This window comes from Crocodylus porosus, unplaced genomic scaffold, assembly GCF_001723895.1.
Source record: "Crocodylus porosus isolate Cpor-Errol unplaced genomic scaffold, CroPor_comp1, whole genome shotgun sequence".
NCBI lineage: Eukaryota > Metazoa > Chordata > Crocodylia > Crocodylidae > Crocodylus > Crocodylus porosus.
In genome coordinates, this window is record NW_017728932.1 from 15,096,675 (window position 1) to 15,112,463 (window position 15,789).

At 43.1% G+C, this 15,789-nt stretch overlaps 1 protein-coding gene across 1 annotated transcript in view; it reads right to left on the reverse strand.

Moving 5' to 3' along the window:
* The window catches only part of PPM1E (protein phosphatase, Mg2+/Mn2+ dependent 1E), a 92,833-nt gene that overhangs the window by 13,434 nt on the left and 63,610 nt on the right, over positions 1–15,789 (reverse strand). The window contains exon 2 of the mRNA XM_019545712.1: positions 2,837–2,955. Coding sequence (XP_019401257.1) covers positions 2,837–2,955 — 119 coding nt within the window. The remainder of the gene's footprint in view (positions 1–2,836; positions 2,956–15,789) is intronic.

Consider the following 15,789-nt stretch of genomic DNA (forward strand, 5'->3'; position numbering starts at 1 on the left):
ACTAATAGCCGATTTAAACCAGATCTTCACCTTGGTTCAGCAGTTTCAACAATACTTGACACTTATGTAACACTCAACATTTTCAAACTGCTGAACCGACATTAACTAAATAACCTTGTGGGGAAGAATTGTCTCCTGTTACAGATGAAGAAAGTGAGGTATTGCGGGGAGGGAGGGCGTTTAAAGCCCAAGCCTGTAGACAAGGCTTCTCATCTTACCCACCTCCACATCTGGATGCCCTTGTCTGGGTAGCTGGGGCCTGGTTCTCACAGGGGGTAAAACTAAGCCAGCAACAGGTGTAGATGCTCAACACCATTCAGAAAGAGTCTGGTAAAAAGGTGGAATGGGTCATTAAGAGCCAATTTACAAACTCTTTTGGCCGTTCTACCTTCTGGTCCCCTCATATAAACGCTTCTGCCTCAAGCCCAAACATCCAAATGTCATTTACTCCAAAAAGAAATTAAGACTTTCTAACTTCGCTTTGCAACCCTCCCTGCTTTCATTCTTTGGGTTAAATCCAGGCTGTGCAGCAAATGCATCAAATGCATGTGACCCCAAACCTTCAAGAGTTGCTCTGAATATGCCACATTCACACTTATGTTTCCACTAAACCACTAATTGATGCTCTTTTGCTCATGTACATCTTCACCCTCTCTTACTGACTGCATCTATGAGAGGACTGCAGGGCCCGTCACTGACCTTCCCCTGGCAAGAGAAATTTGATTTTTTTTCTAGCAGATTCTGACTCAGAGACAAACTGCAAGTATTGTATTATTTTCCTTGTATTGCAGAAAGTAGCAAGCTTGCTGGGCCCCTGAAAAGTCTTTCTACTACAGGCTGACACAGGGCTGGACACCAGGAGCACCAGCTCTCTTGTCCTGCAGCCATCTGAGTACTTTTGAAGCAAGCAGTATACTCTGAACTCACTACCAACATCTGTAACCCAGATCTAGAGTGGCTCTCCAAGTTTGATGGCCACACTACAAGTCACCATATTTTTTAAGTAGCTACTTCAGGTTTCTCAACTCCCACTTTGTCGTGACTAATCTCAGTAACACCCTTTCCCATGAAATCCACTTCAGTCCTTCATGAATCCTTTCAGCTAGGGCTTTTGTTTCCATTCAACACAGCAGTCTCTTACTATTTGACCTCACAATGTGTTTAAGAAATCATAAGCCCTGGCATGTTTTGTGAAATGGGATTACATTACTCATAAATCGAGTCACCACTAGGATGGACCCACTCTTCTTTTCTTTTTTTCCCCCTCACATTTTACTCTCTTACCCCTAAAGCACAGCTTATCCTCATGTAGTGCTACACATGGAGAATGAGGGTTGGAAGGGACCTCAGGAGGTGACATCTAGTCTTACCCCGTGCTCAAACCAGGACCAGCCCCAACTACATCATCCCAGCCAAGGCTTTGTTTTGCTGGGTCTTCAAAACCTCCAAGGATGGAGACTCCACAACCTCTCTGGGTAACCTGTTCCAGTGCTATACTACCCTCCTAGTGAGCCAGTTCTTTGTAATATCTAACCTCAACTTCCCTTGCTACAACTTGAGCCCATTGCTCCTTGTTCTGTCATCTGCCCCCACTGAGAACAATCCAGCTCCATGCTCTGTGTGTCCACTCTTCAGGGAGTTGAAGGCTGCTATTCAATCCTGTCTCAGTCTTCTCTTCGGCAGATTCAGTAAGCCCAGTTCCCTTGGTCTCTCCTCATACGTCTCGTGCCCCAGCCCCCGAACCATTTTTGTTGCCCTCCGCTGGACTCCCTTCAATTTCTCCACATCCTTTCTGTGGTGGGGGGCCCAAAACTGGACACAGGACTCTAGATACTTCAGTCACATCTCCCTAGGATAATGTAGGGTGGAAATGCACATTTAATTTAGCTACAGGCTACACCAGTATCCTGCTACTGATGCATGTCTACTTCCTTGCATTACAAGTTCAAATGCATTCTTAAAAAGTTGTCTACTACAGAGATCTCCATTTAAAACATCAGCTTCCTTAGATATTTTGTGCTGAGGCTTAGTCAACATTCCCTTGGAGACTGTCAAATATTTATGTGAGTCGAAGAGATTTCAATTTGCAACTAATAAGGCTTGCTCAGCCAGAACAATGACAGCTCCATTCCAGACACCTGTTTGGGAGGAAAAGCAGTCACACCTACCAACTGAAAGTCCCGAGTAAGCTGCACAAATTTAGATTCCTGCGTGGCTCTGACAAACAGACCAGAAACTTCTTCCTCAAGCAGATTTCTAACATGTAGTTTTCCACACAGCTATTTCTAATTTCTTGTAATCAAAAACAAAAGGGAATAAGGGATTAAGGGGATTGGTGACTAGATGTTTTCCAGACTGAATGACAGGAGACTCATCTTGGGAAATGTTATCTTTTATCTTAACAAGCATCCCAAACAGCTCTCAAAGGGAACGCAGTCAGCAGAAGCCTGAGTTAGAGCTTGCGGCCCTGAGCTGCCTGATGGAAAGTCTTACTACATAATAAATACAAATGGAGAGAAGGGAATATCCTTTTGTTCTTAATATCAAACAGTTTTTTATATGGCATAATGTTATCAGACACTGAAACCAAAGGACACTGCAAAGCTCTGTTGAAAAATCTGTCAGTTGGAGTCTGACGTGTTCTTGTCCAGCTGCGGCTCTCAGGCTTGAAGCAGGACTTATTTCAGAGAAGCCCATGGCCTGGGCTCCACAACTGATTGAACTCATCTAAGCATGGCAGGCCTTAGAGTTGATCACCAGCCTGTGAAACTCAGTGCTGTGCTCTGAAAAGGGCCCACAAAAAGCAGAGTAAATGCGTATGATATAATGCACTTACGTATGATCCCATCCGCATTGTCCTCCTGCTTTGGTAAGTAGAGCACCGAAAGATCACTCTGAAGGACTTCATCTGATGTTGCTCTGGCTAAAGCTGCTGCCAAAAACGAAGGGCAATTGCTGCAAAAGAAAAACACAGCAGAGATACTTTCAACTGATTTTGCAAGATAACTGGCAATCAGTGTAATGCAGGACAACACTTCTGTCTGTAAAGAAATAGTTTGAAGGTTGTCCAGGAATTGCAGAGCACAACAGAATTTTTTTTATAGATAATGCTGCAGCCTGGGATCTTTTCATATGCACTCTCTGGCTTTTATTAGGCTTTACTTCACTTTCTAGGGCATTATTCTTTAAGCTGATATGCTTCACTTTGTACCCTTTGCTTACTCCCAAGCACAGGTGCAGAGCTTATCAGATACGCTTTACATCATCAGACTGAGCTCATCAACCTGCCCAGCTGCCCTGCCTCACACAGGCTCTTGTTTCAGGTTCTCACAGGCCAGGCCCTGGACCCTTTGCAACCTGATGACTTCTCTTACTGAGGACACCCAAGGACAAATCAACAAAAGGTAAGCAATTAATATGTATATGCTAACAGGTATTAAACACTTCTGTGGATGCTCTCACTGAGCAGTAAAGTGGCCTTAATTCATTGTACTTTAATTAAGCCTGAGACCTCCAGCTTAATTAAACTGCAGTAAACCAAGGCCACTTCACTTCTGGAAGACAGCGCCCACAAAGAGGTTGAACACCCATTAACATGGGTGGGTTACCTTCACATCCTTGGACCGTTTGCTTTGACAACCCTGAGAGACCCCCCAGAAGCTGCAGTGTCTCTTCTGAAGTGTGCGGCTCTGGTGCAGGCTGCATCTGCAGCACAGGACCGATCACGGTGTAAATCAGCTCAATCAGAGCCTGGAAGCAGCAGGCCAATTCATTTACTCTGACAAAAAGAGTTTACCTGAGAAGCTCCCTTGCCCAGAGCTCCATGGGCCCACAGCCTGCAAGCCCCAAGCATGCTTGGGTAATGAACAGTGTTTGAAAGTAAACCCAGGGCTTCTCCAAGTACAAGAGCAAGAGAATGTCAAAGAAATTAAAAGGCAAAAAACCCCCGAAACAAAAAAAATAAGGATAAGTGGTTCCTGCTGTAAAACAGCAATACATAGTGTTTTGGCCTTCACGGCCGAGGCTGAGGGATCAGCAGAATTGCAGAACTGCCCATGACAGACCCCCTGTCCTTCCTGTGAAGCATCTGTACCCAACCCATGGTTGGACAGAAGAGATTTGGCTGGATGGACACCCATTCTGCCTCATCTAGTCCTAGGTGCAAAATAGGGACCTTACCAGACCTCAACAGAGAGAGAACAAGAGGCACAAGGCCAGACTTAGATGTACTCTCATATTTGGCCTGAAGCCAAGCAAAGAAAATTCTGGTCTGACCCCAGTCTGGTAACTTCATTACTGAGGAACACGCACCAGAAAAGACTTCAGTTAAATTCCTATTACTCGCTCCATTTGAAAAACCACATTACCTTAATGCTTTCCAGACATCTCATTCACCATCACAAACAGTCAATTTAGAGTATGATTATGTAAGAGATTTATAAGTGTGCACAAGCCAAGTCTTCCCTCTCTTTTAATATTTAGCATTTACTGTTTATGAAAGTTGGATGTAGGATCAGAAGTGCTCGATTTTCCCAAATCCTCCGCTGTCCAGAGGGAAGTGCTGGCCCTTTAAGCAATTCAGGGAGCCACACTTATTCCAATATTATGACATCAATGAGATTCATTGCTAGAATTAGCATCTGAGCATTCTACCCACGCACCTACTCCAAACCTCAGCAATATGTGCACTAATGAAGCATGACTACATGAGGATGTTAGCTGTCTTAGGCCTGGCTCTTCCCGGTACAATGTAAGAACTCTGATCCCATTTATATACCACAATACCTTGTGGGAATATACAGTAAACAGCAGGAAGGGGGAAAAAAAAACCTCTGTGACCTCCTTTATTTCCAGTGCACGTAGAAGCTGATTTTCCGTGTGGCCTTGTTTGTCATTATTCAGTTCATAAGGGTTGAGTTTTTCATTTCTGTTATTAGCTCTAGCATCCCCAAGAAGCATTACTGGTGACTACTCACACTTCATGCAATTTCCATGTTACAAAAGAAACAAGGATATGCTGACTCCAGGGCTAAAATAATTACAGATAATTATGTCAGCCAAACCAGGAATCTCTGTCGGAAGACCATTTCAATCAGAGATGAATCAAGAGCATTTACCATGGCAGAACCTACGTAACCCCAGCAGAGGATGGTAAGTATCCCAGACAGAGCTCACTTTAGAGCGGTGTGCGTGCACCATTATCCAGGGAACATGAGTTTGTTTCCCAGTCCTAATCTCTTTGTCCCTGCAGCAACAATGAAGAAAACAGAGAAAGGAGCATCTTGCATGACTTGCAAACAACCCTGCTGGTCTGGGCATGGAGAGAATCCTGTGAAGAACAAAGCCAAGAACACAGCAGCTATAATAAATAGCCTCCAGGATATAAAAAGATAGGGGGAAAATATAGTGGGAATCTCTGTTCCATCCAGGAGGGCAAGAACTCCAGCAAAAGGGGAAATAATACTCTGTCATTAGCATTCACAAATAAAATAGCTAGTTTTATTATTTGACCCTGTAATGGCAGGTTAGAGGAGAGGAGGTGTATTACAATGTACAGAGGTAAGTGGCTGGTCAGGGCCTTTCCCAACCAGCTTTCTACATGCCCCCACACAATACAAATGTGATGCCTACTGTCTTGAACTGGAGCTCTTTATCTAACCAAGGCATGTATTTCCATCACAATACCAAACCTACACAAAAAGCCACAAAAGATGTTATTAGATAAATTAGAGGGTTTTTAAGTACATCCTTCCTGCTTCTTTGGCAGCGTGGGTGTCTGTACAACACCCACAGTTGTATTTCAACAATCTTGGGAAAACTCTGCTAAGGTAACAAGCAAGCTTGAAAGTGGGCAGTTTCCATCAATTAAATTTAAGAGAAACAGTCTAAAGTAGGCTTAACTCATCCCACATGTTATTATGATACTTGCTTACCATACACCTCTGCTCCTTGCTGATAACACTGGAGTGGGAAGGATTTACAAACGTTTCCTGTGAGTTATGTGTCTGTGTTCAAAATCAAACATAAAATCCTTAATTTAAAAAAAAAAAAAAAGAATTATGGGAAATATAACCCCGGGCTGTATTAAGGGGCATCACAAGGCTTGGACTGGTTTGTTTAATCACTTTCGAAGGACAGGATGGAGAAAAAAAATGGCAGAAAACATGTTTTTATATGACTGGTCATTCTCCTACAACCGCAGTAGCCAGCCCAAGAATTAATTGCCTTTGACATCCGTACACCACAAAGCTTCTTAAGCCTTTCTAGGACTGCACAATGCAAGCAGCAAAGTGACCAATTAGAGGTGTCGCTTTGAATTTCTCTGTTCTGCGGCTGCTTCTGTCAAAAGCTTTTCACTGGATTGTTTCCTCCCAGTGACTAGGGTAGCAGGCTACGCAGGACTTTGTGGTGCCTGGCATATACAATAGGCTGGATCCTGAACTCAGTTTCATTGCCACAAGAATACTGTTTTCCATGGCGTCACTCTGAGATGAATCCAGAGTAAGCAAGACAAGCCCAGCATCTTTGTTTTTATCACCGTACATGGATGTTCAGTCAAGAACTCAATACATCCAGGAAGATCAATATTTGAATGGGAACCTGTCACAATGGACAGACCAGACCTGTCCTTGCTGCCCCTTGTGCAAAGAGGAGTCGGAATGATGCACTGGATTCCCTGAGGTAGACGAGCTGCTTTGCGCACACGGCTTTAAAGGGAATGGAAAGAGGGTCTGCTTCTGAGCTGCTTCGAATATTACTCTTGCGCATGGGCTAATGTCCAACACAGAATGGGGAGCTGCTTTCCTTACCCTGCTCTAAGCATCTGTGATGCCATTAAGAGCAGTAGAAACAAAGAGTCCTGGCTGGTAATATGATTTTTCACCTCTTCTTTTAACACTGAAACAGGGCAAGTCTGATCTGGCAGTGTCTCAGGGAGCTGGGACTAAGGCCTCCTTTGATTTATTCCTAGCAATGCCACTAACTCCACCTGTGGCCTTGGATACATCACATCGCTCCTCAGTGCTTCAATTTCCTCTGCTCTCATGGGGACGGTGATACCATCTCTCTGAGGGGCTGTGGGAGGCTTGATTCAGTTTTTCTAAGGCACTTGAGATTTCAAGATAAAGCCACAATGGAAGGGCGAAGTATTATCATGATAGTGGAAGATATTCTCAACCAAGACAAGATTTATGGAGTTTTCATATTTTCCTTCTTGTTCCATCTTCCCTGTTCTCTATCACCATGGCAGAAATACAGTGCTAATTAGCCCATCCAGAGCACTGCGTGGGTGCAGCTGCAGTGCTTCCTGTCAGGGTACCGCATGCAGAGCAGCACAGCCTGCTCGGGGATGCTGCTGCCTGGCCCTGCAGGGTACAAAGCTGGAATGCAAGCCAGAAGAGGCTTTAACCCTTGTCACAACTTTCTACCATATTTGAGGTAAATTGGTTTTTAGCAGTCAGAACTTCTCAAAAGAAAAAGCAAGGCAAGAGGAAGGAACAGTCAAGTTCTCTACGCTCAGCAATGCCAAGTCCAGCAGGGTGGCTCTTACATTGCTAGTAGAGATTGCTGATAGAAGTCTAGGACAGTGGTTCTCAACTGGGGAGCTGTGAGCCCCTTCCAGAGGTACTGCCATATAGGTGCGGCCACAGCCAAGTTGAAATGCCTGCACTCCTTCCCAGTCCACCCCCACATGCTCCTTCCAAAAACAGAGGCACACTAGACAGGAGGGACTGCCCCACACCCATTTCTGGAAGGGGCACGTGGGTTTGGAGCACAAGAGCATGTACTGTGGCTGCAGCCCTCTGCACTGCCCCTCTGGAGGGGTCAAACTGGGCTGCAGCAACTCTTTGCACTGTGGCTGGAGGAGCTGGAGACACCCATGGTACATGAGACTACTCTCCTCTTCCCCCAACCCCAACATGGGAGAGTTTTGGCCATTAATTATCAGAAAACCTTAAGCAGGCAGGAGTGCTCAGCAACCTCCTGGCTGAGAACCAGTAAGCTAAGTGGAGGCCGTACAACAGTGGTTCTCAACCAAGGATGCTGACAAACTCAAAAAAGTTGTGGAGGTTGCCGTGAATCAGAATAGGTGGAGAACCAGTGGTCCAGGACTATGATTCTTAACCTCATTAGACTCCAGGCACCCTTTGTTAGACCCTTGGAAAATGCCAGCTCTTAGCTTCCACTTGCTTTCTGACTATGGGCAAAATACTAGAGCTGTTCTCCTGTTGCAAAAACCTGAGGAAAACCACAGAAGGTCAGCATGTTTTTGACACTATGGATTCTGATTTGAAATCTTGGGGTTTATCTTGTGTATCGTGGGTAGCTGTTTGCACACCTGAGGATGCAAAAGTTGTGTGGCATCCCTTAGCACCTATAAAAGGACCTTGCAGTACCCCACGGTGCAGCAGCACCTTGGCTGAGAATCATTGGTCTAGGAAAAGCCACAGCAATGTCACAGAGAAAGAGACGCCCCCACCTTGCTGCATGCTGCCACCACCAGCCCAAATATATAGATTGCCACCAGCTGAAGGAGAATGTTTCTGCTATCCCAGCCCAGCATAACTGAATGGGGCATTATCAATCCAAACAAGAAAAAGAATGGGATGAACTATTATTAAAGACCAACATGTTCAGTGAGTCACACCCCCCTACACACACACATATGCTGTAGAGGTTATAGCAAATGTTCCCTAAATATCGTCCTTGTTTTAGCTGATGCTAACCATCCACGGCTGTGCTGAACATGCTATTTGGTCTGCTACAGCACAAAACAAACGCAATGGAGAGTATAGAGTGTGGTTAAGTACAGGAGTCTAAGAACCATGGGGAAAAAGTTGAAATGAATAAGTAAATAGGGAATGCTCCTGAGAGAACTGTAATGTATTGGATTTGTGAAAGGTTTTATAGGGAGAACAAGCTAACTACACCTCTACTGACAACTAATGTGGCATGAGGGATACCTGTTAGTGAAAATTCTTGAGTTAATGTAGTGTTGAGGGAGCTTTGCAAGAGACATCTCCTGGCATGACAGGTAAATGATTCGTATAGGTCCCCAAAGAGTAGTTTAGTACCTGATGAGTGTCCCCCAGGTAGAGAGAGCCTCTGGGAGCTCTTTGGAGAAGCACATAGGCCAGTGTCACTGAAGCTTCCTGTATCACGAATGGCAGCAGTGATCAAGCAGAGGGAATTCGCTGGGGGGAAGCACCCCGTGCTATTCACACAGCCCTCTGCACTAGCGCAGTCATGCTCTCAGAGGTCATCCACTAGCCAAAAAATTTCTCTCGCTTTCCCGTTTCTTTCCTAACGTCTACAATTTGGAGAAAAGGAGCATCTTTCAGAGCCTACAGTATGCCAGTAGGGCACTGTTCCCAGCCTTGGTGTCACTGCAGATTCTCTTCTCCTTGCTCACAGAATAGCTTCCTCCTGTAAGCGTGCTGATCTGGTTTGACCTGTGCAGCTGGTGCCTTTTCACAGCAGGTGAAAGCTCTGCTGCTTATTTTAAGCCCGGCAATCCTGGATAAATGGAGTTTTTCTTCTGTGTGGTGAGCCCCTGTGCTAGATTTTAGCTACTGCTGGGAGTTAAAAGCCAAGCAAATGTATCTTTTTGAATGATTGCATAACCAAAGCTTTCTGAGACGTCAAGTCAGCTGACAGTGTCGAGACGGTGAAGATGCTCGATAAAGCTGTTTGGGGGAAGCTGAAAACATGTTCCAGGAGGAAGCTGTTATCAATACATTTCACAGAGACAATGGCCTGGTTGCATTTAACGTGAATCTGTCCTTGTTATGACAGGTGTAGGAAACGGATTATAATCTACAACCATCACAAAAACATTCCCCTTAATTCTGATTATTTTCAGTACTCACAATACAGGTCAGCTAGGGTGACCGTATGTCCCAGGTTGGCCAGGACAGTTCTGGATTTCGGAGGCTGTGTCCTGCCCAGCCCCACTCCTTGGAGCTGCTGGGGGGTGGAAGATGCATGCTGGTGCTCCTGGCACTCCTCCATCCCAGATTCCCCTCAAATTATTAAGGTCACGCTACCTATATCTGATGACAGTATTCCCAAACCTAGATCACACTTGCTACCACTTTCTAGGGAACACTGTGTAAACCATGAACTTTTTACCCCAGTGTAAATCTTGGAAATTGTGCTAGAGGATCAGATGGGAAACATTTACAGAAGCATAAAATGCAATTAAAGTGTGCTGGCATTGATTCAATTAAGGGCTCAGGTGCTGCACTAATTTGTCAACATTTACTGTGGGATATTACCAATGAGGAAGAAAGAAAGTGCTGACAGACTTCAATTAAAACATTCAAGGCAGAAGGACTAAATGAAAACAGGGGCACAATGCTGAAAGTGAAAATCAAGGAAGGGTAGAGAGAGAAGTCTGGAGTGGCGTGGTCTATTGTCCTGTCACCTGGGAGAGCAGGACGTGGATCTCAGTTTTTTGGCCATCAAGAGCTGAAAATGTAACGCTGAGATGAGAGTCTCAGTCTCTGAGGCTTGGATGCAGCTGGCACTCCTAAATGACAAATCTAAAACCTGGCCATTTCCCAGCCATGGCCTTTTTCTCATCTAACACACACATACATGCACTGCTGAACCCATCTGAAATACAATTCCCAGCATTTCAGCACAAACATTTCTTCTGCTGTCATTCAAACACTCGAGACAAGAAAGAAAGCATTTGGGAAGATTTCATCAAGCTTTATCCCGAGGGACTGAGATCCTTAATGGAAATGCTAAGTGACTCTCCACCAGAGCCACTTTGAAAGACACTGATTTAAAAATGACCCTTTGCCTTGCATCACAGCGTACAGTGATGAAAGAGTTGCTGAATGGAAAAACACTGCAGCTTTCTGACTGCAGAAAGGAATTGTGGTTATTCCTCTAGACAAGTCCCTAAAACCTTCAGAGCAGCATGTAGATGGAGAGAGGAGAAAGTGTGGTGAATTCTGGTACAGAAGGAATATAATGTAAATCATAAGCGATGATGCAGTTAGCAGGCTCCATCCTGTAAGAACAATAATATCTCAAGAACAATCACCAAAAAAAAAAAGAGCTGGAAACATGGCTTGTTCTTTGAAATCCTTTACTCAACAATGCAGGCTTTGCAGTATGCAATGCAAGACTGCTCTCCAAATGACCCATGTGATGGAGTTATAGCTGTTCTGGGAGATTGTCTCACAGTCACTTGATAGAGCTTGTTGTTAAGGAGGTTTACCTGCAGTCCAAATTAAACATGTCCTTTGCTTAGTTTCTTCCTTCTTTCCTTCCATCCTGAAACCTTCTGTGATTTTTATACGTTGATGTTTATGAAAGTTTTTTCTATTGACTGAAATGGGTACAAGAGCAAGCCTCTATCCCCTTGGGCTTCTTTTGTTGCTCTTTATTTAAAGTCCTTCAGTTTTTCTACATCAGTCTGATAATGGAGTTGCCCAGAAGCAGCTCCTGTGTTGACAAAGTGTTGTTGAAAGGGATTAGGATGGGTCCTTACTGAGTTTTGGCTGGTCTCAGATGCGCATGGACCCTAGCATAACTGGCCCAAGAGATACTGGCCAGTGGCTAGTACCTGATGGATCAAAGTAGATTAAGACAGCGTGGAAAGAAAACATGAGAAAATGATGCTGGAGCTCAGGGAATTTGAGAGAGAGGCAGGCGAAATGGCTCTAGGAGCCTTTTCCTATTCCATGCATTTGCTTACAAGAAGTTTTTTTGCTAAGGGAGTATGGGAGACAAAAGTTTCGCTCTTCTATAGAAGCAAACCCAGCAACCTTGTCATCTGGTAATTTTACTTTTCAAAACCATAAATAAATTATAGACACGTTTTGCACTTGTCTTCAATTGAATTATGGTTGGTAAAACTGATGTATGAGGGTTAGCTGCCCCATCAACTATCGCTAACTTCCCAGTGTACCACTTGACCTTAACATGCAGTTCACAAAACTGCTTTAACAACGCAGTACTAAAAAGCACCACACTAGCAACTTAAGTATTTATTATTTTTAAACAAAAATGTTGCTTTAAGTATGGGATGATCTTATATTCAGGCATGTGATACCAAGACAGGATTGCCCATTATTACCTACAACATTGTTATGGATCCTTTACATTTTAAGTTAAGGATTTTGAAAAATGGTAACAAAATTGTACTTGCAAACTGTTTTTTCATTTTTTTCTAAAGCATGTTATTCAGTGTAATCTTTATGTCCCAGGTGATTGTTCTACATGCATACCTGTAAAACAAGCCACAGAAATATTTATAGCTAAAAGCTAAATTACAGCCAAATTAGTATAACGTGAAAAAAAATATGGGGCACTGTACTCAATGTTTATACAGTTCTATAGCAGCTTGTTTTGGAAGGGAGCAGACTAATTTCTAGCATCAATACATTATAACTGCTATCATAAGGCTTGTTTAATTTCTATACTGTATGTTTTAATACAGCCATATATAGCCATGGTCTGTTGTATTTGCTACCTAGGGAGCAGACACTAGACTTCCTCAAGTAGAGACTGCAGCCATTGTTGGTACATCCTATGTTTTTATAAGACAATAATAAGGAAAAAATACATTTAGACAGTGTTTTTCCACTCAAAATCTTAAAATACTTTACAGATTGAGATGATACAGGGCTGCCATGTTAAATGTTCCCAATAACTGAGGCTTATGTCCCAGGAAGCAACCCATGGCGTTCACAGAGCCACCATGGAATTCAAGTCCCGTCAAGCTTCCAGCCTTCATTTCAAGGAGGAACACATTTTAGTGCTGCATTGTTTAAATTCAGAACAAACGCCAAAAACACTAATAAATAGTCCATTTCCTCTGTGTGGGTATCTCGCATCTGTCCACAGATAGATGCAGTGTCCTTGTGTCAGCAGGCCAGCTGCTTCTCATATTTCACACTCACATTGCCTTTGCCAGATTGCTGAGACATGAAGCAAGGTTGCTCAAAATCAACTAAGGTGTTCTCAGAAATGAGAAAGCTGTTATCAGCTGAGACTGAGAGCAAATTCCTCGTCAGTTCACATGCATCGAAAAACGTCTAATATTAAAGCTACCCACATCCAGGCAGCAGTCCAAATTTCGACCCTGGAAAGTCAAAGTAACAAAATGGGGCGGGGGGCAGGGAAAAAAACCAAAACTGTCAAAACACAAAAAAGGTACAATTAAAAGTCTGTAACTGGGCAAGGGAGACATCTATCTAGTAATATACCAATGTCTACCCCAAGTAAAGGCTGCCACAAGGCTATTGGACAGACAAGGAGAAAAGAATTACAAAACAAAATAAATACTGAAATCCTTTTAATTAATAAGCAAAAATAAATACACAAAGAGAGGCTATGATACAAAAGTTACAATGAGAATGTTGACTCTGGGTGTCAAAGACAATTATCACAGGTGCTACACGGGAAGCTTAAAACCATGTTCCCAGAGTCCCAGATTATCTTTTACCTGAACTATTTTATAAAGGGCCAAGAAGCTAAGCCACACTATTAGTATTATTTTAGTGACCTAAAAAGATTTTTTCATTTGACCCCAAGTAAGTTCACCCACATGGAGGTGCTCATTACTAGCAGACATCGGTGGGGTAGCATTAAAGAGCAAAGGCTCTGCCTGTCCAAGGCCTAAAAATCTCCTGTGTGTATGATAAGGTTCTTTGTATGATAAATTCAAAGAAAACAAACTAATAATACTTGCCTTCGTATCTAACAGTAAAAAGAAAAATCACTAAAAATAATGCAGACAAATACTTTAGACAGCATACAAACACCCACACACACTCCTCCTGGACCCAGGGCACTGTTGGTCTGTCATGTCTGTCTGAATTAGGGTATTCATTGTATTTGGGGTGCTCAGCCAGCTGCCCGACTGATTTTCTTGCAAGAAGCTTCAGCAAATGCTGAAATTCAGACAGGTGCTGCCAGGTAGGAGTCCCAGCAAATTTCAGGGGAAACATCTGGTGATTTTCATTATGAAAGATCAAACTAAATGAAAGTGATGGCAGCTGAGTATCAGCTCCAAGTCCCTGTGGATTCTGTGAGCCATCTTGTTGGATACAAGCCTTCATTTAAGCAATAGCACAACACCAAAAATAGGAGCTATGGTGAATGTATACCGTTGGCCTTCAAGGGACAAATACTTACTACTAGTGAGAACTAAAAGAAGATCTCCTTCTAAAAGAGCAAAGGTTTCCATGCACAGAACTGGTGGTGTTGGGTCCCAGTAGCTACAATGGATGTGGTTTGAGATCAGTGAGACCACGTCTGTTCATAAGCATCCGCAGGATGCGTTCAGTTCTACTGCAATTTCATCCTGCCCTGATACTGCCAACATTTCCAGGGGGGGCCTCAGGAGAGGGTCCTTTTTCATGTTTTCACGCTTCCATCACATTTGGTCCTTATGTCACGACATCATCTTTCGACACACACAGGAGACCACCGTGGCTAAAATTAGAGCAAAAAAACTGTCCAAGAGACCATTATCCAGATGGAAACAATATGTTGTGGCTCAAAGTCCTGTGCTGCTGCATAGAAAGTTATCCCGCCCTAGAAGAGAGGCAAGCATGGATGGCCAGATAAACCTGAACAGTTTGAAACAGTAAAACAAAAGGCTTACCTGCTCCCCAGTAATATTCTTAATAATATTCTGTGTATTATTAAAGCAAATTGGTACCGATCACAAACTGTTCATCTTCATTTACGTATTTGTGGTTTAATGATTTACATTAATGAAAGAGTCATGTTGAAGGGATGTATCACAAGGAAACCAAGTTATACAAAACAGCTTCTTCAGGGCTGCTTTATTGAATAGAGTGTTTTTTGTACATTTTCCCTGAGGCCTGTTTCTACTCTGTGCTTCCAACTCAGGCTGGCAGTAGGCAGTTTAGAGGTAAGAAATGACTTCTCTCTCTGGAACCCAGTATGATCCCATTTGTAATAATGCAAGCTTATAAACTGCCACATGCTAGGTTGGTTTATTACAGCACGCCAGCCGCAAAACCCACAACAAGCCTTTGAGGAGCCGAAAGTGAGCAGCTGTGACAAGTTAAGCTCCTATTGCAGGATCCTGAAGCAATTGTATGACAGTTTTCTTCCTTACACAAATTAGCACAAGTCGCAATTTTTGTCTGCAAATCAAAACTTGCCAAATTGTTAATCTGTCTCTTATTAAAAGAAAGGTAATTCTGTAACACGGGAAAAGGTGGACTGTAATGATCACAGAAATGGAAGGCAGAAACTCTTTGGGTCCAATCCTTCTCAAATTGAAATTTCACATGGTTAGAGGATGTCGAATTTCTCTGCACCTGAGTCTCTCCGTTTCTAAAACTGGAACCATACTTTCAAACCTATTTAGGCATCAGGATCAGGGGAAAGAGAAGGGATTATGAGTGACCAAATAATTAATATTTGTAATATTTTAGCGCTATGAAATAATAAAATAAAGTATTATCATTATGCAAGTTTTCTTGGTCAAATATTGTATAATGATTAGCTAATTAGTTAATTACAATTCATATGTACTAAAGCATGTACATTGACAATCAAAAAGCAGAACCAGGTTTGTATTGGATTGGCACTTATGTATAGATTTGCTGCCTCTGACGGGTAAATATTGTGTAATTAAATGCTCAGTTTCTTGCAATTAATGAAAAACAGTCAAAACTAGAGCCAGGTGTGATCCACAGATAACCCTGAACTTTGAGACTCCACATGAAAAGAAGCCCAGAAACAATCCACTTCTTTTTGCCTATACAAGTGCAAAACTCTGCTAGGCTT